At 47.9% G+C, this 26,886-nt stretch overlaps 2 protein-coding genes across 4 annotated transcripts in view; one reads left to right on the forward strand and one right to left on the reverse strand.

The window, feature by feature from the left end:
* The window catches only part of LOC139575017 (mitochondrial inner membrane protease subunit 1-like), a 42,890-nt gene extending 30,087 nt beyond the window's left edge, over positions 1–12,803 (reverse strand). Inside the window, exon 1 of the mRNA XM_071399905.1 lies at positions 12,540–12,803. The gene's annotated coding sequence lies outside the window, so the exon portion shown is untranslated. The remainder of the gene's footprint in view (positions 1–12,539) is intronic.
* The window catches only part of elp4 (elongator acetyltransferase complex subunit 4), a 139,685-nt gene continuing 125,492 nt past the window's right edge, over positions 12,694–26,886 (forward strand). For 2 of the 3 annotated variants that reach the window (XM_071399901.1, XM_071399904.1), the window contains exons 1-3: positions 12,694–12,871; positions 15,199–15,234; positions 23,059–23,180. In XM_071399901.1, coding sequence (XP_071256002.1) covers positions 12,694–12,871; positions 15,199–15,234; positions 23,059–23,180 — 336 coding nt within the window. Of the gene's footprint in view, positions 12,872–12,915; positions 13,040–15,198; positions 15,235–23,058; positions 23,181–26,886 lie in introns of those variants that run through there. The other variant, XM_071399902.1, reaches the window with a different exon arrangement.

Genomic DNA, 26,886 nt, shown 5'->3' on the forward strand with positions numbered 1-26,886 from the left:
CGTGTTCTGGGGAGGGTTTAGAGGTGTACGTGTTCTGGGGAGGGTTTAGAGGTGTACGTGTTCTGGGGAGGGTCTAGAGGTGTACGTGTTCTGGGGAGGGTTTAGAGGTGTATGTGTTCTGGGCAGGGTTTAGAGGTGTATGTGTTCTGGGGAGGGTTTAGAGGTGTATGTGTTCTGGGGAGGTTGTAGAGGTGTATGTGTTCTGGGGAGGGTTTAGAGGTGTATGTGTTCTGGGGAGGTTGTAGAGGTGTATGTGTTCTGGGGAGGGTTTAGAGGTGTATGTGTTCTGGGGAGGGTTTAGAGGTGTACGTGTTCTGGGGAGGGTTTAGAGCTGTATGTGTTCTGGGGAGGGTCTAGATGTGTACGTGTTCTGGGGAGGGTCTAGAGGTGTATGTGTTCTGGGGAGGTTGTAGTGGTGTATGTGTTCTGGGGAGGGTCTAGAGGTGTATGTGTTCTGGGGAGGGTTTAGAGGTGTATGTGTTCTGGGCAGGGTTTAGAGGTGTATGTGTTCTGGGGAGGGTTTAGAGGTGTATGTGTTCTGGGGAGGGTTTAGAGGTGTATGTGTTCTGGGGAGGTTGTAGAGGTGTATGTGTTCTGGGGAGGGTTTAGAGGTGTATGTGTTCTGGGGAGGTTGTAGAGGTGTATGTGTTCTGGGGAGGGTTTAGAGGTGTATGTGTTCTGGGGAGGTTGTAGAGGTGTATGTGTTCTGGGGAGGGTCTAGAGGTGTATGTGTTCTGGGGAGGGTTTAGAGGTGTATGTTTTCTGGGGAGGGTTTAGAGGTGTATGTGTTCTGGGGAGGGTCTAGAGGTGTACGTGTTCTGGGGAGGGTTTAGAGGTGTACGTGTTCTGGGGAGGGTCTAGAGGTGTACGTGTTCTGGGGAGGGTCTAGAGGTGTACGTGTTCTGGGGAGGGTTTAGAGGTGTATGTGTTCTGGGCAGGGTTTAGAGGTGTATGTGTTCTGGGGAGGGTTTAGAGGTGTATGTGTTCTGGGGAGGTTGTAGAGGTGTATGTGTTCTGGGGAGGGTTTAGAGGTGTATGTGTTCTGGGGAGGTTGTAGAGGTGTACGTGTTCTGGGGAGGGTTTAGAGGTGTACGTGTTCTGGGGAGGGTCTAGAGGTGTACGTGTTCTGGGGAGGGTTTAGAGGTGTATGTGTTCTGGGCAGGGTTTAGAGGTGTATGTGTTCTGGGAGGGTCTAGAGGTGTATGTGTTCTGGGGAGGGTTTAGAGGTGTATGTGTTCTGGGGAGGGTTTAGAGGTGTATGTGTTCTGGAGACGTTGTAGAGGTGTATGTGTTCTGGGGAGGGTTTAGAGGAGTATGTGTTCTGGGGAGGGTTTAGAGGTGTATGTGTTCTGGGGAGGGTTTAGATGTGTATGTGTTCTGGGGAGGGTTTAGAGGTGTATGTGTTCTGGGGAGGGTTTAGAGGTGTACGTGTTCTGGGGAGGGTTTAGAGGTGTACGTGTTCTGGGGAGGGTTTAGAGGTGTACGTGTTCTGGGGAGGGTTTAGAGGTGTACGTGTTCTGGGGAGGGTTTAGAGGTGTACGTGTTCTGGGGAGGGTTTAGAGGTGTACGTGTTCTGGGGAGGGTTTAGAGGTGTACGTGTTCTGGGGAGGGTTTAGAGGTGTACGTGTTCTGGGGAGGGTCTAGAGGTGTACGTGTTCTGGGGAGGGTCTAGAGGTGTACGTGTTCTGGGGAGGGTTTAGAGGTGTATGTGTTCTGGGCAGGGTTTAGAGGTGTATGTGTTCTGGGGAGGGTTTAGAGGTGTATGTGTTCTGGGGAGGTTGTAGAGGTGTATGTGTTCTGGGGAGGGTTTAGAGGTGTATGTGTTCTGGGGAGGTTTTAGAGGTGTATGTGTTCTGGGGAGGGTCTAGAGGTGTATGTGTTCTGGGGAGGATTTAGAGGTGTATGTTTTCTGGGGAGGGTTTAGAGGTGTATGTGTTCTGGGGAGGGTTTAGAGGTGTACGTGTTCTGGGGAGGGTCTAGAGGTGTACGTGTTCTGGGGAGGGTCTAGAGGTGTACGTGTTCTGGGGAGGGTTTAGAGGTGTACGTGTTCTGGGGAGGGTTTAGAGGTGTACGTGTTCTGGGGAGGGTTTAGAGGTGTACGTGTTCTGGGGAGGGTTTAGAGGTGTACGTGTTCTGGGGAGGGTTTAGAGGTGTACGTGTTCTGGGGAGGGTTTAGAGGTGTACGTGTTCTGGGGAGGGTTTAGAGGTGTACGTGTTCTGGGGAGGGTTTAGAGGTGTACGTGTTCTGGGGAGGGTTTAGAGGTGTACGTGTTCTGGGGAGGGTTTAGAGGTGTACGTGTTCTGGGGAGGGTCTAGAGGTGTACGTGTTCTGGGGAGGGTCTAGAGGTGTACGTGTTCTGGGGAGGGTTTAGAGGTGTATGTGTTCTGGGCAGGGTTTAGAGGTGTATGTGTTCTGGGGAGGGTTTAGAGGTGTATGTGTTCTGGGGAGGGTTTAGAGGTGTATGTGTTCTGGGGAGGTTGTAGAGGTGTATGTGTTCTGGGGAGGGTTTAGAGGTGTATGTGTTCTGGGGAGGTTGTAGAGGTGTATGTGTTCTGGGGAGGGTTTAGAGGTGTATGTGTTCTGGGGAGGTTGTAGAGGTGTATGTGTTCTGGGGAGGGTCTAGAGGTGTATGTGTTCTGGGGAGGGTTTAGAGGTGTATGTTTTCTGGGGAGGGTTTAGAGGTGTATGTGTTCTGGGGAGGGTCTAGAGGTGTATGTGTTCTGGGGAGGGTTTAGAGGTGTACGTGTTCTGGGGAGGGTCTAGAGGTGTACGTGTTCTGGGGAGGGTCTAGAGGTGTACGTGTTCTGGGGAGGGTTTAGAGGTGTACGTGTTCTGGGGAGGGTTTAGAGGTGTACGTGTTCTGGGGAGGGTTTAGAGGTGTACGTGTTCTGGGGAGGGTTTAGAGGTGTACGTGTTCTGGGGAGGGTTTAGAGGTGTACGTGTTCTGGGGAGGGTTTAGAGGTGTACGTGTTCTGGGGAGGGTTTAGAGGTGTACGTGTTCTGGGGAGGGTTTAGAGGTGTACGTGTTCTGGGGAGGGTCTAGAGGTGTACGTGTTCTGGGGAGGGTCTAGAGGTGTACGTGTTCTGGGGAGGGTTTAGAGGTGTATGTGTTCTGGGCAGGGTTTAGAGGTGTATGTGTTCTGGGGAGGGTTTAGAGGTGTATGTGTTCTGGGGAGGGTTTAGAGGTGTATGTGTTCTGGGGAGGTTGTAGAGGTGTATGTGTTCTGGGGAGGGTTTAGAGGTGTATGTGTTCTGGGGAGGTTGTAGAGGTGTATGTGTTCTGGGGAGGGTTTAGAGGTGTATGTGTTCTGGGGAGGTTGTAGAGGTGTATGTGTTCTGGGGAGGGTCTAGAGGTGTATGTGTTCTGGGGAGGGTTTAGAGGTGTATGTTTTCTGGGGAGGGTTTAGAGGTGTATGTGTTCTGGGGAGGGTCTAGAGGTGTATGTGTTCTGGGGAGGGTTTAGAGGTGTACGTGTTCTGGGGAGGGTCTAGAGGTGTACGTGTTCTGGGGAGGGTTTAGAGGTGTACGTGTTCTGGGGAGGGTTTAGAGGTGTACGTGTTCTGGGGAGGGTTTAGAGGTGTATGTGTTCTGGGGAGGGTCTAGAGGTGTATGTGTTCTGGGGAGGGTCTAGAGGTGTACGTGTTCTGGGGAGGGTTTAGAGGTGTACGTGTTCTGGGGAGGGTTTAGAGGTGTACGTGTTCTGGGGAGGGTTTAGAGGTGTACGTGTTCTGGGGAGGGTTTAGAGGTGTACGTGTTCTGGGGAGGGTTTAGAGGTGTACGTGTTCTGGGGAGGGTTTAGAGGTGTACGTTTTCTGGGGAGGGTTTAGAGATGTACGTGTTCTGGGGAGGGTTTAGAGGTGTACGTGTTCTGGGGAGGGTTTAGAGGTGTGCGTGTTCTGGGGAGGGTCTAGAGGTGTACGTGTTCTGGGGAGGGTCTAGAGGTGTACGTGTTCTGGGGAGGGTCTAAAGGTGTACGTGTTCTGGGGAGGGTTTAGAGGTGTAGGTGTTCTGGGGAGGGTTTAGAGGTGTAGGTGTTCTGGGGAGGGTTTAGAGGTGTAGGTGTTCTGGGGAGGGTGTAGAGGTGTAGGTGTTCTGGGGAGGGTGTAGAGGTGTAGGTGTTCTGGGGAGGGTGTAGAGGTGTAGGTGTTCTAGGGAGGGTATAGGTGTTCTGGGGAGGGTCTAGAAGTGTAGGCTACATTATAGATCATATCACAACTGGCTATATTCAGACACCATGCTTTTGGCTTAGGACTCTGTCCTGCAAGACCACCACAGGGTAATGAATTCCTCCCTTTCTCTCTATTCATCCCTCTTTCTCTCCATGTCTCACATCCCACCAATAGCATTATTAACCAAAGTTAGCAGAGCGGAAACCAAAGCCCCAAATCCTCAGAGCTCTGGGAATGACTTCCCAAAGATGGACACGGATTAGACCCCCGCGTCCTGTACCCCGTCCCTCCCTCTGTCCCCCACAATCCCCAGGTCCCCAACAGACCGAGTGTCAGGTGGCTCTCCCTGTGCCCGCGAAAGGCGTTACCCCTAATCCCATTACCCCTCTGTCCCTTTCAACACACACACACACACACACACACACACACACACACACACACACACACACACACACACACACACACACACACACACACACACACACACACACACACACACACACACACACACACACACACACACACACACACACACACACACACACACACACACACACACACACACACACACACACACACACACACACACACACACACACACACACACACACACACACACACACCTTCAAAGTCATAGTCCCAGCCAGGCCACTACAAGATACTCTTCTCCCACCTCTCACCCAAAATACAAAACTGAATCCATATCCTGTTGCTGATATTGCTGCACCTTTCATGCATACTGCATATACCCCTGCTGCATATACCCCTACATCCTGCTGCATATACCCCTGCCTCTATCCCTACATCCTGCTGCATATACCCCTGCCTCTATCCCTACATCCTGCTGCATATACCCCTGCCTGTATCCCTACATCCTGCTGCATATACCCCTGCTGCATATACCCCTACATCCTGCTGCATATACCCCTACATCCTGCTGCATATACCCCTGCGGCATATACCCCTACATCCTGCTGCATATACCCCTGCCTCTATCCCTACATCCTGCTGCATATACCCCTGCCTCTACCCCTACATCCTGCTGCATATACCCCTACATCCTGCTGCATATACCCCTGCCTCTATCCCTACATCCTGCTGCATATACCCCTGCCTGTATCCCTACATCCTGCTGCATATACCCCTGCTGCATATACCCCTGCATCCTGCTGCATATACCCCTACATCCTGCTGCATATACCCCTGCTGCATATACCCCTGCTGCATATACCCCTACATCCTGCTGCATATACCCCTACATCCTGCTGCATATACCCCTGCTGCATATACCCCTACATCCTGCTGCATATACCCCTGCCTCTATCCCTACATCCTGCTGCATATACCCCTGCCTCTATCCCTATTTCCTGCTCATATACCACTGTCTCTATCCCTACATCCTGGTCATGCTTCATCTCTCCACCCTGCCATGTATTTACCTCTACACTAGGAGCCCTGGAATAATCTGTGGTGAATGTGTGTGACTGTCTCTCGATGTGTGTCACTGTGAAGATACGCTCTTATTGGAGGAAAGAGAAAAAGCCTGACAAACAGCAGTGAACCCAGTTTGTGTGCACTTCTCTGATCATAGCAGCCCCCTTGTCCTACAGGTCAGTCCAGTCCTACCAGGAACCTAGAGTAGAACTGAATCCTACAGGTCAGTCCAGTCCTACCAGGAACCTAGTGTAGAACTGAATCCCACAGGTCAGTCCAGTCCTACCAGGAACCTAGAGTAGAACTGAATCCCACAGGTCAGTCCAGTCCTACCAGGAACCTAGAGTAGAACTGAATCCTACAGGTCAGTCCAGTCCTACTAGGGACATTAGAGTAGAACTGAATCCCACCACAACAGACTAAATCAAGGGCCTTTACAGAGGGCCCTCTGAACACCTATCATGGAGTATGAAGGATCAGAGAACATTTAGGACTATCACAACCACTCAACATCACACAGCCATATCCCTACAGTATCCCCCAAACCAGTGGACAATCCCCTATATCCTTCATTATCTCTCCATTTCATCCCTCCATTCCGGTGTGCATTCATCATAGGTAGGGATTAGGGTCTTAACATAATAAGATCACACGGCCAGTGACTGATATCAAGAGAGAGGCCACATGCAGCCACCTGGTTTTATCTGGCAGCCTCTGTCACCCATGGGGTGTGTGTGTTACATTACACAAGGAACTCAAATTGGGATTGAGAATGAGTTGGGACACACCACCAGAGACGTCTGATAGGATCTCTACCCCCGATCCCCCTGGCTGTGGGTCTAGAACAAACCCCACTAGGCGATCTCCTCCATAATACCCTGCCTGTGTCTTTGGGGTAGCTGTTGACATTCAGCTGGAAATTAAACACTAAGTCTCCGTCTGTTAATCCAGGATTACACACCAAACATGTTCCTGGAAAAACAAAGAGTGGTAGCGGCATCTGAGTGGAACCATCTGTGTCAGCAGGACTCCTACAGTCACATGGCTCCCAGAGCCGCCGGACTCCTACAGTCACATGGCTCCCAGAGCCGCCGGACTCCTACAGTCACATGGCTCCCAGAGCCGCCGGCCTCCTACAGGCACATGGCTCCCAGAGCCGCCGGACTCCTAAAGTCACATGGCTCCCAGAGCCGCCGGACTCCTACAGTCACATGGCTCCCAGAGCCGCCGGACTCCTACAGTCACATGGCTCCCAGAGCCGCCGGCCTCCTACAGTCACATGGCTCCCAGAGCCGCCGGACTCCTACAGTCACATGGCTCCCAGAGCCGCCGGACTCCTACAGTCACATGGCTCCCAGAGCCGCCAGACTCCTACAGTCACATGGCTCCCAGCGCCGCCGGACTCCTACAGTCACATGGCTCCCAGAGCCGCCGGCCTCCTAGTCACATGGCTCCCAGAGCCGCCGGCCTCCTAGAGTCACATGGCTCCCAGAGCCGCCGGCCTCCTACAGTCACATGGCTCCCAGAGCCGCCGGCCTCCTACAGTCACATGGCTCCCAGAGCCGCCGGCCTCCTACAGTCACATGGCTCCCAGAGCCGCCGGCCTCCTACAGTCACATGGCTCCCAGAGCCGCCGGCCTCCTACAGTCACCCGCTGGCCTCCTACAGTCACAGGCTCACAGAGCCGCCGGCCTCCTACAGTCACCCGCTGGCCTCCTACAGTCACAGGCTCACAGAGCCGCCGGCCTCCTACAGTCACCCGCTGGCCTCCTACAGTCACAGGCTCACAGAGCCGCCGGCCTCCTACAGTCACCCGCTGGCCTCCTACAGTCACAGGCTCACAGAGCCGCCGGCCTCCTACAGTCACCCGCTGGCCTCCTACAGTCACAGGCTCACAGAGCCGCCGGCCTCCTACAGTCACCCGCTGGCCTCCTACAGTCACAGGCTCACAGAGCCGCCGGCCTCCTACAGTCACCCGCTGGCCTCCTACAGTCACAGGCTCACAGAGCTGCCGGCCTCCTACAGTCACCCGCCGGCCTCCTACAGTCACAGGCTCCCAGCGACAGCGGGCACGCAACTACAGGGGATCCCAAATCCACCAGTCAATAGAAAAGGCCTGTTGGGTGTCTTTTACCTCTATGATCACTGACTGGGGGACAACATTCAGACAATAGTTCAGGAATCACAAGCAGCTGAATTTACATTCAACTTAATTACATTTGTCAACTGTATGACTGGATACAAGAGTCAACATGGAGCACAGTGTGACACTAAAAACAATCATACAACCAAAACAAGGCCTAAATCGTCATTACCAGTCAGTAAGAAGGGGGCTTCTAACAGACAGAATAGGAATATCAGGACCAGCTGGCTGAAGCTCTATTTACATATTTTGTCATTTAGCAGACGTTCTTTTGCAGAGCGACTTACAGTAGTGAGTACATAATACATTTTCCTACTGGTCCCCTGTGGGAATCAAACCCACAACCCTGTCGTTGCAAGCGCCATGCTCAACCAACTGATCCACACGGGACTGCAGTAGGTTCCTCATTGGAATCACTGACCCTGGTCTCCAAAAGGGTTTTTATATAAAAGTCTGTCATGTCTATGTTAATGTTTTAAATGTATGTCAATTGTAAAGTATTTTTGTCTGTAATGTATTTTTCGTTAGGCCTATGTGTCAGACCCCAGGAAGACTAGCTGTCTCTAATGGGGATCTAATAAAATCATAGAAAAAGGTTTCACTCTACGAAGGCAGTCATTATCAAACATGACCAGTCTATTAGGAGCACAAAGGGAGTCCCAATTCAAACAGTCTACAAGGCCCTTGCTCTCTTTACAAGCCTACATTAGGAAAACATGGGCTGAAAGAGGGCTGGGCCACTGGAGGGCTAAGAGGCTTACAGACCCCATGTCAGAGATGGTGCTTCTCCCTGTGGACCCCAGATGGGGAGGGAATGAAGCCCACCTCTGATGTCCCCTCTCTGGGCAGCAGAAGGCAGCGGAAGGGTGGGTGCTAAAGCTCGATTTGATCTTAATGTGAGTTTTAAAGGGGGACTGACCAGGGATCTGTGTGCAACTATCAGCCCAATCAGAGCTAATCCTACTGATTTAGAAACAGACACCTGTCTGGGACCGAGAGTGACAGATGCAAAACAAATCACAAGTCACAGCCTTACAATGTAGCCATCTAGCCCCCCTCTCCCCTGTTCCTGAACACAGAGATGATTCAACAGACTGATCTCCACATTGCTCTTTTCATTGTTGCTAGCAGCAACCCAGCCGCCAAACAGCTGAGCAGGGTGCCTATTTGAGGAGTCGGAGGCTTAGAGCCAGCAATCAATGGGTCAGCCCAGAGCAAATAACAGTCTAGTGATATGAATACGACTGCTTTGAATTGAAACGGACGTGTCTGGGGCTGCTGGGCCCATGTCCCCATACAATGACACGGAATAGAATACTAGTGACTAATCTTTATTGTATTGGCCGCTGGCTGGTGTGTGCAGTGCTGGGCCGGTGTTGAGAGAGTGGACTGATCTTATCAGGGTCTTGTATTGCTTTCACAATTAGGTCGGTGTTCATGCCAATGACTCAGACACCTCAACAGAGCACCCGCCACCCCCCCTCGCCACCAGCTGACGTCCCCCCCATCATGTCAGAAGAATAGGTCTATGCATATCAGACCATATTGTGAGCTGGACATGTACTGTATTTATAGACGTATGATTTTCAATATAGCCTAAACATTCACTAATATAGAACTAGTCATTATAAATGTTTCACTCGGCAGCTGTTGGAAATTCAAAGAAAGCCAAAAATATAGACATTTTGAAAAAATTGCTATTGGAAAAAAGTAAAAAAATACAACGTCCTGAAGAAAAACCCTAGCCCCACTAATTGTCCATGTACCCTAAGACCATTACTTTCCTTTCAACGCTACTCAAACAAACATGGAGTACATTGATGGAGATCTGACTTCCCCTCTAGTCACAGCCATTCTATTCCCTCTCCCAGTGACACACAGCTAGCGCTATAGCAGAATAAGACTGGAGAAACCAGAACAATATACAGCGGAAGAGGCTGACATGTTATGACTGCCTGCATTATATGGCACAATCAGATACACTGATGGATAAAACTGATATAATTTAAATAATACACAGGGACGGATGACATTCAAAATGGAGGGAAAGAGATGTTATTTTAGAAATACTGGCGGTCATGTTGATACTACTGCCACACATTGACCTGTAAGGCCACATACAGTAGGCCCCGGGGTTAAATTGGGAATTTAGACGTGGTGGAATTATTCACTTCAAAAATGGGTTGATTTAGGCCTCCCGAGTGGAGCAGCGGTCTAAGGCAATGCATCGCAGTGCTAGTAGCATCACTACAGACACGGGTTCGATTTCGGGCTGTATCACAACTGGCCGTGATCAGGAGTCCCATAGGGCAGCACACAATTGGCCCAGTGTCGTCCGGGTTAGGGGAGAGTTTGGACGGAGGGGAGGGGGGCTTTACTTGGCTCATCGCGCTCTAGCGACTCCTTATGGCGGGCCGGGCGCCTGCAGGCTGACCTCGGTCGTCTGTTGAACTGTGTTTTTTCCGACACATTGGTGCGGCTGGCGGGCGGGTGTTAAGAAGCGCAGTTTGGCAGGTCATGTTTCGGAGGATGCATGACTCGACCTTCGCCTCCCAAGCTCGTTGGGGAGTTGCAGCGATGAGACAAGATAAAAAGGGGGTAAAAAGAAATATAATAATAATAAGGGTTGATTTTCCCACTGACACTGTCCTCTCCTACAATTCAATAGTGATGAAACTTGACACTATATCCTAACCCCTGGTAATACCCTTATAATTATTATGCATTAACAGTCAATTATTTTATTTTCATTTTTAGATGTCTCTTAGATCCAGCCTACCTCTTGTGGGTCTTGCACAATGCCCTGTGTTGTCAGTAGAAGGCCTGGCTATATTCCCCGGGTCTCCTGTCAGCCCATGTTTACCTCAAAGCGCTGTCACAACAACAGGACTGCCTCTGCTAAGAGCATTTTGTAAAGTGAGCAGTTGGGCCATCACTTCTAGTCTAGAGCATATCAGCATCCTTACTGAGCTGTAAGTCTCTCTCATCTTAACCCACCACACATACAGCTCCCTATGAGAGGCATGCCTCTTCTCTTGCAGTGCTCATAGAGCTCTCTGGAGTAGGATGAAGTTTCCTGGTCTACAGTTTTACGTTTTCCCTCCTAATGGGTATGGTTACGATTTGGGAAGGTCAGCTGATCCCAGATCGGTGTCTAAGGACAAATTCTACCAGGAGCTAGTGTACCTCTGTTTTATAGTATTGGGTCTGTGTGACAGGGAAAGTTAGCTGAGACTCAGTCTGCATTCCCTCTGCAAGGGGTCAGAGCCTGACCTGAGATGACTGGAGTCACAGTATGAGAGACAGAGGTTAACAGAGACTAGTCTCCATCAGACTGTCCAACAGCTCCTTGTTTTGACAACACTGAGTCTAATTAGGAAAGCAGTCTGAGAGACAAAGGCTAATTTGAAGACTAATGTTACAATCCCCAAAACTTCAGTTCAAACTGTGGCCGACTGGATATATATTGCCACTCCTCCCAACCCTACCCCTGTCATGCTAGATTTAACCCCTTCCACCTACCCCTGTCATGCTAGATGTAACCCCTTCCACCTACCCCACACCTGCTAAGCAAATTAGTGTCTTGTCACAGGCATGATTTTTTATGTAATGTAGAATAGGAAATTGTGTCAGTTCTACACATTAGACTGCATTTATATGTGTAGACGTTGCACCCCACTAATTAAGTCCTGGCATCGCCATGGCTCTGCCCCAAGATCACATGACCAGAAACTAATCTCATTTGCTGGCTGATGTGGCCCTCTGCTTGCTGCCTACTACAGTATCTTTAAGTAGTAAAGTGGTTGTGAACATGATAAACATAATGTCCAATAGTTCAAATAATCACTTTAAGATTAATAATTTGGGGGTATAAGGAAGGTTGTGATGTTACACATGCATGTATTTAACTTCATGTAATTTTAGGTTATTGACTGCTGTCCAGGCATCATTGAGGGAAACCTTGCAAAGGTTGAAAAAGAAAAAACTGTACTAGCTTATGTATCACAAAATACTAGTTGGCATGAGGTCTGAAAGGAGGGACTTTTAGTTTTCTTTAAAATATAGCCAAGATGAAAGACTGATGAAAGATGAAAAAAGGGATTCTTTCTGATGATTAGAACAACATGATTGCAACATGCATTTGGCTGATTTCATAACACATATGATAAAACATAGATCTAAATCTTTGTTAGGCTAGATCAGGACTCTCCAACCCTGTTCCTGGAGAGCTACCCTCCTGTAGGTTTTAGTTTCAACCCCTGTTGCAACTAACCTGGTTTATTAAGCTGCCAATTATTAGAATCAGTTGCGCTAAATTAGGGTTGGAGCGAAAACCTACAGGACGTAGTTCTCCTGAAACAGGGTTGGAGAGCCCTGGGCTATATGCAATATTTATGCAAATCAAATATTATAGATCTATAAAAGCCTACGTTTGAAGGGCATAGCCTGCTACTTTCTAGTCTACAAGTGTTAGTCTACATGTGTGTCATTTGAAAGCTAAGTGTCTACCCACATTGCAGACCGATGACCGTATTCCCCAGAATGCAAATGTGCTGGCAGGCTGGGATCTTTTATTTCAAATAAACCAAAATCTAAAGATTATGGCAAAACAAAGGCAGCTCACAAACAGAACCCCATCTGCATGTTCGAGTTTCCTAACCAGCAGTTTGTTGTAAATCAGACGTATGTCTTTATTTCACAGAATCGCAGCTTTCTATTCAGACAAAATACGTTCTCTAAATGGTAATAGACATTCAAAACATGTATTTGTCTTCTTGGACAATCAACTCACCGCTATCCAGCGTCGACAGCTACGGAAGCTGCCCTCACACAGACACGCTACCTAACACCCGCTTCTGTGATTGGTAGCAACTGAGCAATCCCAGCTCTGATTGGGTTGATGTAATTCAAAACATCAACATTCGTCACCACGGGGGGAAAAAAGCATGGCGGCCCCCAACATGAGCGTGGGTAAACCTACCGCGGACCGTTTACCGTGCAATACCACCAGTTTTCAGAAGAAATCACGAAGCAAACTAGTTTCAATACCTGGCACAAGACCTTCGATTCAAAATGGGCAACTTATTGTTTCGACTGGTGTCACATCTCTCGACTACGTGATTGGTCAGTCTGCCACGAATGTGTTGATAGCTAACTAACACGAGTTGTTTTGCTATTTCTGATTGATTAAACTATATAACAATAATAATTGTTTTAATTTGGTTAGTTTTAAAGGAATGTTATCGCTGTCACTATTCGACTGCATGTCTTCAACCACTGAGTCGCATGAAGGTAGCCGGCTAGCTTCACGTTATTTACTATAACATTCATGTAACGTCAACAATAATTCGTGTGCCCCATTTGAAACAACCGGCACACCTTCACGCCATAGTAAAGGTTGTCAGCTGGCTCTGGAGTATTCGTCAGTCACGGTACTGGGCACTCGTAACTAGTTTGCAGGTTTTTGTTCCAGTCCAACACTTATTCAACAATGAGCTTGATTAGTTAGAGCTGGATCAAAAGCCTGCACTCCCTGTGGGTTCCCAGGACCACATTTTAAAATCAAAATACGAGTCGTGTTTCAGAGCAAGCAGTAATTTTTGCTTTTTAATACCTTTATATGAAACAGTCTTAAAACAGGCCTATCTAAGGACAAAATGGGAAATATGATAATATTAATTATCTATGTTTTGTCAAATACACTGCTAAAAATAAATAAAGGGAACACTAAAATAAACATCCTAGATCTGAATGAATGAAATATTCTTATTAAATACTTTTTTCTTTACATAGTTGAATGTGCTGACAACAAAATCACACAAAAATTATCAATGGAAATCAAATGTATCAACCCATGGAGGTCTGGATTTGGAGTCACACTCAAAATTAAAGTGGAAAACCACACTACAGGCTGATCCAACTTTTATGTAATGTCCTTAAAACAAGTCAAAATGAGGCTCAGTAGTGTGTGTGGCCTCCACGTGCCTGTATGACCTCCCTACAACGCCTGGGCATGCTCCTGATGAGGTGGCGGATGGTCTCCTGAGGGATCTCCTCCCAGACCTGGACTAAAGCATCCGCCAACTCCTGGACAGTCTGTGGTGCAACGTGGCGTTGGTGGATGGAGCGAGACATGATGTCCCAGATGTGCTCAATTGGATTCAGGTCTGGGGAACGGGCGGGCCAGTCCATAGCATCAATGCCTTCCTCTTGCAGGAACTGCTGACACACTCCAGCCACATGAGGTCTAGCATTGTCTTGCATTAGGAGGAACCCAGGGCCAACCGCACCAGCATATGGTCTCACAAGGGGTCTGAGGATCTCATCTCGGTACCTAATGGCAGTCAGGCTACCTCTGCCCAAAGAAATGCCATCCCACACCATGACTGACCCACCGCCAAACCGGTCATGCTGGAGGATGTTGCAGGCAGCAGAACGTTCTCCACGGCGTCTCCAAACTCTGTCACGTCTGTCACATGTGCTCAGTGTGAACCTGCTTTCATCTGTGAAGAGCACAGGGCGCCAGTGGCGAATTTGCCAATCTTTTTTGTTCTCTGGCAAATGCCAAACGTCCTGCACGGTGTTGGGCTGTAAGCACAACCCCCACCTGTGGACGTCGGGCCCTCATACCACCCTCATGGAGTCTGAGCAGACACATGCACATGCACATTTGTGGCCTGCTAGAGGTCATTTTGCAGGGCTCTGGCAGTACTCCTCCTGCTCCTCCTTGCACAAAGGCGGAGGTTGCGGTCCTGCTGCTGGGTTGTTGCCCTCCTACGGCCTCCTCCACGTCTCCTGATGTACTGGCCTGTCTCCTGGTAGCGTCTCCATGCTCTGGACACTACGCTGACAGACACAGCACACCTTCTTGCCACAGCTCGCATTGATGTGCCATCCTGGATGAGCTGCACTACCTGAGCCACTTGTGTGGATTGTAGACTTCGTCTCATGCTACCACTAGAGTTAAAGCACCGCCAGCATTCAAAAGTGACCAAAACATCAGCCAGGAAGCATAGGAACTGAGAAGTGGTCTGTGGTCACCACCTGCAGAACCACTCCTTTATTGGGGGTGTCTAATTGCCTGTAATTTCCACCTGTTGTCTATTCCATTTGCACAACAGCATGTGAAATTTATTGTCAATCAGTGTTGCTTCCTAAGTGGACAGTTTGATTTGACAGAAGTGTGATTGACTTGGAGTTACATTGTGTTGTTTAAGTGTTCCCTTTATTTTTTTTGAGCAGTGTATATTTCAACAATCCTTCCTCCAAAGAGCCATTCTATGGATGGAATGTTGTGAAAATCCCCCCAAATCATGGTCTTTTTTTCCCTGCTTTCGTGAGGAATCACCCTGCATGTCAGACCTATGCTACACTTTGTTATCTGTAAATTATATGGTGTTGTCATGAACAAAAATCGACTTATTTGTAATATTTTTTTATTCTTGAAATAGGTGGTGGTTTAGCAGTTGGAACCCTTCTCCTCATAGGTAAGTCTAATTCTACATTTTCCATTGTACATTTAGACAATTTCTGAGTAGAGGTACTACTGTACCTTGTCCAAGATGTACTAGCCTAGGTAACCTACTCCTTTTAATATCCAAGAACCTTATGTTCAGACATAAACTGGCAGCCAAATCAGACAAATACTCTATCTAAACGGGAATCGATTCTCAATTGCGATATGGTTCTATAAGGCACTCTATGGGTGTCCCTCTTCCGTTACACACTGGTGATTGGAGAAGCTAAATAGCTCATTAGAACTGGTGTTCGCCTCTCTCTTCCGTAAACAAGCCGTAACATGAACATTTTAATCGTGTTAAAAAGGTGTATAGTAATTTAATATTTTTCGATGATATGAAAGTAAAGTTCCAAAAGTTTCCAAAACCTAGTAAAGTTCCAAGCTAAGACTATTAATGTGTAGGCAGAGCGTCAGAACTGTTATACACATTGGCCGCGCCGTCGTCAATGTTTCCAATGAGAACCCAGGGATTATTGCAGTCACTATCTCCACCTGAAAGTACCTGAGACTGGTGTAAGGCAATGCTATGGCATTAGATTGTCCTTATCACTTAGATGACCTTTCATCTGTGCTTCTCACTTGCTTTAGTGGGTTCAGCAGAGGGCACTGCTTGTTTTTGACCAACAAGCAGAAAGCTGTTTTGCCTGACACCTGCTATCCAAGTCCCTTAAAACAATACAGCCTTGTAGATAAGTTGTTGATAACCGGTAGATAAGTTGTGTTCTTTCTGATCACCCAGAAAGCGAATCATCTGGCCCTCATTGGTTGAGGTGTGTATAACCTAGCCTGGCAGTCAGATGTGTTTGTTCTTAGCCAACTCCCCCATCATGTTTGGCATGACAAACAGTAGTGTAATGGAGGGTAAATGCATTTTACCCACCTTTTTTTATTTTGTGTGATAATTTACTCCCCTTTTGCAGAGAAAATAAAAATACATTTTAGAGCAATTTAGGGTGGTGTGTATATAATATTACTGGTCTCGGGCTCCCTAGGTGTATATAATATTACTGGTCTCGGGCTCCCTAGGTGTGTATAATATTACTGGTCTCGGGCTCCCTAGGTGTATATAATATTACTGGTCTCGGGCTCCCTAGGTGTATATAATATTACTGGTCTCGGGCTCCCTAGGTGTATATAATATTACTGGTCTCGGGCTCCCTAGGTGTATATAATATTACTGGTCTCGGGCTCCCTAGGTGTATATAATATTACTGGTCTCGGGCTCCCTAGGTGTATATAATATTACTGGTCTCGGGCTCCCTAGGTGTATACAGTTGAAGTCGGAAGTTTACATACACCTTAGCCAAATACATTTAAACTCAGTTTTTCACAATTCCTGACATTTAATCCAAGTAAAAATGTAATGTCTTAGGTGTGTTAGGATCACCACTTTATTTTAAGAATGTGAGATGTCAGAATAATAGTAGAGAGTGATTTATTTCAGCTTTTATTTCTTTCATCACATTTCCAGTGTGTCAGAAGTTTACATATACTCAATTAGTATTTGGTAGCATTGCCTTTAAATTGTATAACTTGGGTCAAACATTTCAGGTAGCCTTCCACAAGCTTCCCACAATAAGTTGGGTGAATTTTGGCCCATTCCTCTTGACAGAGCTGGTGTAACTGAGTCAGGTTTGTAGGCCTCCTTGCTCGCACACGCCTTGTCAGTTCTGCCTGTTCTATAGGATTGAGGTCAGGGCTTTGATGGCCACTCCAATACCTTGACTTTGTTTTACTTAAGCCATTTTGCCACAACTTTGGAAGTATGCTTGGGGTCATTGTCCATTTGGAAGACCCATTTACGACCAAGCTTTAACTTCCTGACTGATGTCTTGAGACATGAACATAAGAACATTCACATTCTTACTATTGTAAAGTGGTTGTTCCACTGGATATCATAAGGTGAATGCACCAATTTGTAAGTCGCTCTGGATAAGAGCGTCTGCTAAATGACTTAAATGTAATGTAAATGTTGAGATGCTGCTTCAATATATCCACATAATTTTCCTCCCTCATAATGCCATCTATTTTGTGAAGTGCACCAGTCCCTCCTGCAGCAAAGCACACCCACAACACGATGCTGCCACCCCCGTGCTTCACGGTTGGGATGGTGTTCTTCGGCTTGCAAGCATCCCCCTTTTTCCTCCAAACACAACAATTGTTGGAAAAATTTCTTGTGTCATGCACAAAGTAATGTCCTAACCGACTTGCCAAAAGTGTTGTTTGTTAACAACAAATTTGTGGAGTGGTTGAAAAACGAGTTTTAATGACTCCAACCTAAGTGTATGTCAACTTCCGACTTCAACTGTATAATATTACTTATCTCAGGCTTCCATTAGCTTTGGTATGAAATAATAACAATCATGGAGATGGACTAATGAGCAGCTGGTTCCAGTCCCAGGTAGACAAACTGCCACTCTGCCGTAGAGCAAGCCACTGACTTCATCTGTCCGTACCTCAGCTGCATTCATGGAAGCTGTGTTCAATTCAAAGCCATGTGGGTTGATTGGGATAAGAGAGTTTTCTGCTGTATGTGTTATTATTATCAAGTATTACAGGCTGTATAGTATTTTTGCTAGCTGGTGAGGTAGCCTGGCTGGTATCTCCTTGAAGCTGTCATTTGTGTGTATCAACTGATATTAGGCCTATATTGCTTTGCCCTTCAATTACAGTAGGTGTCCTGGAGGGTGGGTAGTTTGCCCCCGGTAATGTGTTGGGCAGACCACACCACCCTCTGGAGAGCCTTGAAGTTGCGGGCGGGGCAGTTTCCGAACCAGGCGGTGATACAGCCCAACAGGATGCTTTCAATTGTGCATCTAAAGATTTGTGAGGGTTTTAGGTGACAAGCCACATTTATTTAGCCTCCTGTGGTTGAAGAGGCTCTGTTGTGCCTTCTTCACCACACTGTCTGTGTGGGTGGTCCATTTCAGTTTGTCAGTGATGTGTACGCCAAGGATCTTGAAGCTTTCCACCTTCTCCACTGCGGTCCCGTCGATGTAGATATGGGGGTGCACCCTCTGCTGTTTCCTGAAGTCCACGATCATCTCCTTTTTTTTGTTGGCGTTGAGTGAGAGGTTGTTTTCCAGGCACCACACTCCCAGAGGCCTCATCTCCTCCCGTAGGCTGTCTCGTCATCGTTGGTAATCAAGCCTACTACTGTTGTGTCGTCTGCAAACTTGATGATTGAGTTGGAGGCGTGCTTGGCCACGCAGTCGTCGGTGAACAGGGAGTACAGGAGGGGGCCATTTTGCCACAACTTTGGAAGTATGCTTGGGGTCATTGTCCATTTGGAAGACCCATTTACGACCAAGCTTTAACTTCCTGACTGATGTCTTGAGACATGAACATAAGAACATTCACATTCTTACTATTGTAAAGTGGTTGTTCCACTGGATATCATAAGGTGAATGCACCAATTTGTAAGTCGCTCTGGATAAGAGCGTCTGCTAAATGACTTAAATGTAATGTAAATGTTGAGATGCTGCTTCAATATATCCACATAATTTTCCTCCCTCATAATGCCATCTATTTTGTGAAGTGCACCAGTCCCTCCTGCAGCAAAGCACACCCACAACACGATGCTGCCACCCCCGTGCTTCACGGTTGGGATGGTGTTCTTCGGCTTGCAAGCATCCCCCTTTTTCCTCCAAACACAACAATTGTTGGAAAAATTTCTTGTGTCATGCACAAAGTAATGTCCTAACCGACTTGCCAAAAGTGTTGTTTGTTAACAACAAATTTGTGGAGTGGTTGAAAAACGAGTTTTAATGACTCCAACCTAAGTGTATGTCAACTTCCGACTTCAACTGTATAATATTACTTATCTCAGGCTTCCATTAGCTTTGGTATGAAATAATAACAATCATGGAGATGGACTAATGAGCAGCTGGTTCCAGTCCCAGGTAGACAAACTGCCACTCTGCCGTAGAGCAAGCCACTGACTTCATCTGTCCGTACCTCAGCTGCATTCATGGAAGCTGTGTTCAATTCAAAGCCATGTGGGTTGATTGGGATAAGAGAGTTTTCTGCTGTATGTGTTATTATTATCAAGTATTACAGGCTGTATAGTATTTTTGCTAGCTGGTGAGGTAGCCTGGCTGGTATCTCCTTGAAGCTGTCATTTGTGTGTATCAACTGATATTAGGCCTATATTGCTTTGCCCTTCAATTACAGTAGGTGTCCTGGAGGGTGGGTAGTTTGCCCCCGGTAATGTGTTGGGCAGACCACACCACCCTCTGGAGAGCCTTGAAGTTGCGGGCGGGGCAGTTTCCGAACCAGGCGGTGATACAGCCCAACAGGATGCTTTCAATTGTGCATCTAAAGATTTGTGAGGGTTTTAGGTGACAAGCCACATTTATTTAGCCTCCTGTGGTTGAAGAGGCTCTGTTGTGCCTTCTTCACCACACTGTCTGTGTGGGTGGTCCATTTCAGTTTGTCAGTGATGTGTACGCCAAGGATCTTGAAGCTTTCCACCTTCTCCACTGCGGTCCCGTCGATGTAGATATGGGGGTGCACCCTCTGCTGTTTCCTGAAGTCCACGATCATCTCCTTTCTTTTGTTGGCGTTGAGTGAGAGGTTGTTTTCCAGGCACCACACTCCCAGAGGCCTCATCTCCTCCCGTAGGCTGTCTCGTCATCGTTGGTAATCAAGCCTACTACTGTTGTGTCGTCTGCAAACTTGATGATTGAGTTGGAGGCGTGCTTGGCCACGCAGTCGTCGGTGAACAGGGAGTACAGGAGGGGGCTGAGCACACACCATTGTGGGGTCCCAGTGTTGAGGATCACCACCTGGGGGCAGCCTGTCAGGAAGTTCAGGACCCAATTGCACGGGGCGGGGTTCAGACCCAGTGCCTCGAACTTAATGATGAGCTTGGAGGGTACTATAGTGTTGAATGCTGAGCTATAGTCAATAAACAATATTCTTACATAGGTATTCCTATTGTCCAGATGGGATAGAGCAGTGTGCAGAGTGATGGTGATTGCATCGTCTGTGGATCTATTGGGGCGGTAAGCCAATTGAAGTGGGTATAGGGTGGCAGTTAAGGTAGAGGTGACATGACACTTGACTAGTCTCTCAAAGCACTTCATGATGACAGAGGTGAGTGCTACGGGGCGATATTCATTAAGTTCAGTTACCTTTGCCTTCTTGGGTACAGGAACAATGGTGGCCATCTTGAAGCATGTGGGGACAGCAGACTGAGATAGGGAGAGATTGAATATGCCTGTAAACACACCAGCCAGCTGGTATGCGCATGCTCTGAGGACGCAGCTCGGGATGCCGTCTGGGCCGGCAGCCTTGCGAGGGTTAACATGTTTAAATGTTTTACTCACGTTGGCCACGGAGGAGGAGATCCCACAGTCCTTGGTAGCGGGCCGCGTCGGTGGCACTGTGTTATCCTCAAATCGTGCAATGAATGTGTTTAGCCTGTCCGGAAGCAAGACATCGGTCTCGGCGATGTGGCTGGTTTGCCTTTTGTAGTCCGTGATTGTCTGTAGTCCCTGCCACATACGTCTCGTGTCTGAGCCGTTGAATTGCGACTCCACTTGATCTCTATACTGACGTTTAGCTTGTTTGATTTCCCTGCGGAGTGAATAACTACACTGTTTATATTCTGCCATACAACCAGGCGCCTTGCTCTGGTTAAATGCGGTGGTTGACTCTTTCAGTTTTGTGTAAATGCTACCATCTATCCACGGTTTCTGGTTAGGGTAGGTTTTAATAATCACAGTAGGTACTACATCTCCTATAAACTTCCTTATGAACTCAGTCACCGTATCCGTGTATGCGTCTAGATTATTTTCGCAAGCTACCCGGAACATATCCCAGTCCACGTGATCAAAACAATCCTGAAATGTGGCTAACCATCTCCACCCCACCATCTCCACCATTTCCACCCCCTTCAGCTACGTGAGACAGGGCCATTCCATCTCCATGTTAAAACCCAAATCCTAGAGTTCACTCCCCTTTACAATCCCACGTCAAAATGAGCAAAATTAGAGCACCAAAAAAGGAAAACCTGTTAAGACAAAAAGGAATTCCCCCTCTGACTGTTCAGAGAGTGACTGATCTGTCCTGGGGTCCTGTGGTCACGACCCGCCAAGAGGTGACTCTGCTGCCTCACCCCTCCATACCCCCCCACCCGGCCCCCGTCACTCCCCACTCTCTCTCTTCTTTTCTCAACCCCTCCTCCTCAGCAGCCTAATGACTCCCTCAGGTTCTATTTGGAAGGGCTCCCATAGAAAGGCAGGGCACAATGGGCCTCATCTGGAGAGGGCCCATCTGGGAGGCTTTGTGGGCCCTGCTGAAAGCCACAAAGGTCCTGCTGACCTAGAAAGCCATCAATAAGAGGACAGGGAGCCCCACCGACGACAAATTGAAGAGGCAGGGAATTTCCTGGGCCATCCCGGGAGCTGTCCCATCATGGGTGAGGAATGAGGAGACAGGCCAGGAACGTCGGGGGGCGGGGAGGGAAGTACATTCTCCAGGTGTTTCTGGATGGCTCTGCGTTATTCCCGAGCTGTCGGATGTGATGTCAGCTGTATGGCTGTCACCTTTAACTGTCACTGTCCTTTGTGTGTGTGCCCACTGTCTGCCATTGTGTGTAGAGGCCAGAGACGGCTTTACAAAATGGTGGTTTGGGGCTGTGACAAGAAGCAGCAGTGGCATGCTGGGTAGTGGTATGTGGGGGCATAGAATAAGGAAGTAGGAAGTGGGCCTACGTTGTGGTTCTGTGGTTGGGTGGTGGGTGCTTTGTGTGGTCTGAGGTAGTCCTCACTGTCACTCAGGACTTCAATACAGACGTAAATAAGACCAGAATGTAAGCTCTTCCAAGTGTTAGCCTCTTTTGTCCTGAAGCTGCAAACACAGCTCTCGGAGTTCCACTAGAATTAGGCCTGGTGTCTCACTGTTGTGTTGTGTTTGACATTTAGACTGCACGTCTTTTTGGATGTAAATGTCACCTGATGCCTTTTTATACACACCTAAACCAGCATTATCTTCTGAATTGAATAGTGTTCATATGAATTACACCAACAAACACAAGGCCATATGAAAAGCCATCATCACCATCATAATCCTGAGAGAACAACAGTGAATTAAAGTGAGCTGGATGTCAAGAAATTGGCTACCATTTGAAATGAGTTAACTTGACTCACACATCAACAAAATAAACACACAACAGTCATTTCATTGGCGTGAAGAAACACTCCCACTCCCGATGGTTGAATTCCACATCCCTATGTCATTTAGCTGACAGGGGGCTCATACCTCCATGAGAACTCTGGTGAATCCTCCCCACAGGATGTCCTGTCCCCTCTTCAAGATGGTGGAGGAGATGATGTGTGGCTCACCCCTTTCTGTGAGAGGTGTGGCTGTCGTCTCATATGATTGGGAGCTCTGGTTCAGGAGATGACACCTGTGTCCCTGTGTCGTGTCCATTCTCCCCACCTCCCTCACTAAGAGTGACTGGTCATTACATCCATTCCAGACAGGCAGTGTGACAGATCCTCCTCTGTTGTGTTGTAATTAGGCTCAGCCAGGTGTAAGGTGTTACGTTGGGAAACACTGTGGCTTTATGTGAACAGCAAATCCCGTCTTTTACTGTCAATGTATATAGACATTTAAACTTCATCACCTCTATGCTGTGTACATGATGTGTTTATAATGTCATTTGTTTCTTCCCTTTTTGAGACTAAAGTGGCAGTGATCTGTGTCAATGACGCTGTTCTCTGTGTAGGTAGGAGGACACTATGACAGTGGGACCTAACGCTACATTATGTGTGTTGTCTCTCAGAGGAGGACCGATATGACAGCTACTCTCGTATGCTACTCAAGTACTTCCTGGCAGAGGGGGTGGTGTGTGGACATGAACTCTACGTGGCGTCTGCCCAGGACCACCCCAATGACATCCTACAGGTGCGTGTGTGTGTGCGTGTGTGTGTGTGTGTGTGTGCGTGCGTGCGTTCGTACTGTCAGTCTGTCCCACTGGGTGGACAGACTTCGAGGGTGGTGTGTGTTGGGGGGGGGGGATACATCACTCTGAAGGGGAGCAGAGCTCCTAAAGCTGTTTCCCACACGGCACCGCAGGAGGAGGTGAACTCCCATACTGATTGATAGTGGGAGGGGTCACAACTTAACCCCCTCTTTTCATATCAAAGGGTTAGAGGAGGAGAGTAAGAGAGGAGGGAGGCCCCTGGTCTGGCATAATCAAATCATATTGGTCCCCAATTCAATCAATTGCAGAAAAGGAAAATTGCTGAGCCAGGAACTGTCCGGCAGTGTCTTTTCTCTGGGATTGATTGAACTGCGTCCCTAGAAAGATGGTGCCAATGGAGAAGTTCCAACCCAACTTTGCTATATAGTCACTTTTATTGTGTTTATCTTGACTTTTTTGTCCAGAAAGTTCATACTATTATCACATACGACCACCAAGTACTTCTGGACATCAGATCCACAGTTACTAACCTTGATTTCGACTTCAAATACGACTTCAACTCCGACTCAGCTGTTCCACTGATCGTACCGGACCCTATTCCTTTGTTCCATGGGCTAACAAAACGCTGCAGGTGTAAACGAGGGAGATGCTGCAATGTTATGTCTTACTGAAACGTGGCTGGATGATGACGCTATGCTCCTAGTACTCGGTGGATTCTCCATGCAGCGGCAGGATCGGATGGTGGCTTCGGGGAGAGAAAAAGGAGGCCATGTGTTTTTTCCTAAATAACTATTGTGCTGCTTCAAGTGCGAAGGAAATCTGGAGCTTTTGCTCACCTGATATAGAATACCTGATATAGAATACCTAATAGTAAGCTGCAGACCCTGATCTACCAAGAGAGTTCTCATCTGTAATTATCACGGCTGTCTACATTCTTCCACAGGCCAACATCACTCTGGTACTCAACAAACTGTATGGGGCCATAAACAAACACGAAACCGCTCACCCGAGGCAGCGTCCCTGATGGGCGAGACTTTAAGGCAGTGAGACTTAACTTCTACCAACACGTCTCCTGCACCACTAGGGGTGATACAACTCTAGACCACTTTTATTCTACCCACAGAAACGCATACAAGGCCCTCCCTCGTCCTCCGCTCAGCAAATCTGACCATGTCTCCATTCTCCTGCTTCCTGTTTACAAACAAAAGCTCAAACAGGAAGTACCAGTGACGTGCTCAATGTGGAAGTGGTCGGACGAAGCAGATGCGAGGCTATAAGACTGTTTTGCCAGTACAGACTGGGATGTGTTGCGGGATTCATCCGATAACATTGAGGAGTTTACCACAACAGTCATGGGCTTCATTAATAAGTGAATAGACGATATCGTCCCCACAGTGACTAAGAACGTATCCCAAACAAAAACCATGGATTACAGGCAATATCCATGCTGGACTAAAGGCTAGAGCTACCGCTTACAATGAACAGGACACGGACATGGACGCATACAAGAAATCCTGCTACGACCTCCGAGACATCAAACATGCAAAAGGCCAAGGAGGAGGTGGAATCCTATTACACCGGCTATGATGCTCGTCGTATGTGGCAGGGCTTGCAGACGATAACGGATTACAAAGGGACACCCAACCATGAGGGTCCCGGCGACGCAGAACTCCCAAACGAGCTAAATGCCTTTTATGCTCACTTCGAGGAATATACAACTGTGCCTTGCGTGAAAGCCCATGTGTTTCTGGATGACTGTGTGATCTCGCTTTCCATGGCAGATGTGAGCAAAACATTTAAACAGGTTAACAATCACAAGGCCGGAATTACCAGGGCGCGTTCTCAAAGCATGCACAGACCAGCTGGCAGGTGTCTTCAGAGATTTTAAATATCTCCTTGTCCCCGTCTGTAATCCCAATGTGTTTCAAGCTGACCACCATTGTCCCTGTTCCCAAGAGCTCCAAGGTAACCTGCCTACATGACTATCACAGCACACACATCTGTAATTCTGAAGTGATTTGAAATGGACGTCGACCGATTTTATGATTTTTCAACGCCGATACCGATTATTGGAGGACCAAAAAAAGGCGATACCGATTAATCGGCTGATTTAAAAAAAAAATAATATATATATACACTGCTCAAAAAAATAAAGGGAACACTAAAATAACACATCCTAGATCTGAATGAATGAAATATTCTTATTAAATACTTTTTTCTTTACATAGTTGAATGTGCTGACAACAAAATCACACAAAAATGATCAATGGAAATCAAATTTATCAGCCCATGGAGGTCTGGATTTGGAGTCACACTCAAAATTAAAGTGGAAAACCACACTACAGGCTGATCCAACTTTGATGTAATGTCCTTAAAACAAGTCAAAATGAGGCTCAGTAGTGTGTGTGGCCTCCACGTGCCTGTATGACCTCCCTACAACGCCTGGGCATGCTCCTGATGAGGTGGCGGATGGTCTCCTGAGGGATCTCCTCCCAGACCTGGACTAAAGCATCCGTCAACTCCTGGACAGTCTGTGGTGCAACGTGGCGTTGGTGGATGGAGCGAGACATGATGTCCCAGATGTGCTCAATTGGATTCAGGTCTGGGGAACGGGCGGGCCAGTCCATAGCATCAATGCCTTCCTCTTGCAGGAACTGCTGACACACTCCAGCCACATGAGGTCTAGCATTGTCTTGCATTAGGAGGAACCCAGGGCCAACCGCACCAGCATACGGTCTCACAAGGGGTCTGAGGATCTCATCTCGGTACCTAATGGCAGTCAGGCTACCTCTGGCGAGCACATGGAGGGCTGTGCGGCCCCCCAAAGAAATGCCACCCCACACCATGACTGACCCACCACCAAACCGGTCATGCTGGAGGATGTTGCAGGCAGCAGAACGTTCTCCACGGCGTCTCCAGACTCTGTCACTTCTGTCACATGTGCTCAGTGTGAACCTGCTTTCATCTGTGAAGAGCACAGGGCGCCAGTGGCGAATTTGCCAATCTTGGTGTTCTCTGGCAAATGCCAAACGTCCTGCACGGTGTTGGGCTGTAAGCACAACCCCCCCCTGTGGACGTCGGGCTCTCATACCACCCTCATGGAGTCTGTTTCTGACCGTTTGAGCAGACACATGTACATTTTTGGCCTGCTGGAGGTCATTTTGCAGGGCTCTGGCAGTGCTCCTCCTGCTCCTCCTTGCACAAAGGTGGAGGTAGCGGTCCTGCTGCTGGGTTGTTGCCCTCCTACGGCCTCCTCCACATCTCCTGATGTACTGGCCTGTCTCCTGGTAGCGCCTCCATGCTCTGGACACTACGCTGACAGACACAGCAAACCTTCTTGCCACAGCTCGCATTGATGTGCCATCCTGGATGAGCTGCACTACCTGAGCCACTTGTGTAGGTTGTAGACTCCGTCTCATGCTACCACTAGAGTGAAAGCACCGCCAGCATTCAAAAGTGACCAAAACATCAGCCAGGAAGCATAGGAACTGAGAAGTGGTCTGTGGTCACCACCTGCAGAACCACTCCTTTATTGGGGGTGTCTTGCTAATTGCCTATAATTTCCACCTGTTGTCTATTCCATTTGCACAACAGCATGTGAAATGTATTGTCAATCAGTGTTGCTTCCTAAGTGGACAGTTTGATTTCACAGAAGTGTGATTGACATGGAGTTACATTGTGTTGTTT

Source organism: Salvelinus alpinus, chromosome 5 (assembly GCF_045679555.1).
Source record: "Salvelinus alpinus chromosome 5, SLU_Salpinus.1, whole genome shotgun sequence".
Lineage (NCBI taxonomy): Eukaryota > Metazoa > Chordata > Actinopteri > Salmoniformes > Salmonidae > Salvelinus > Salvelinus alpinus.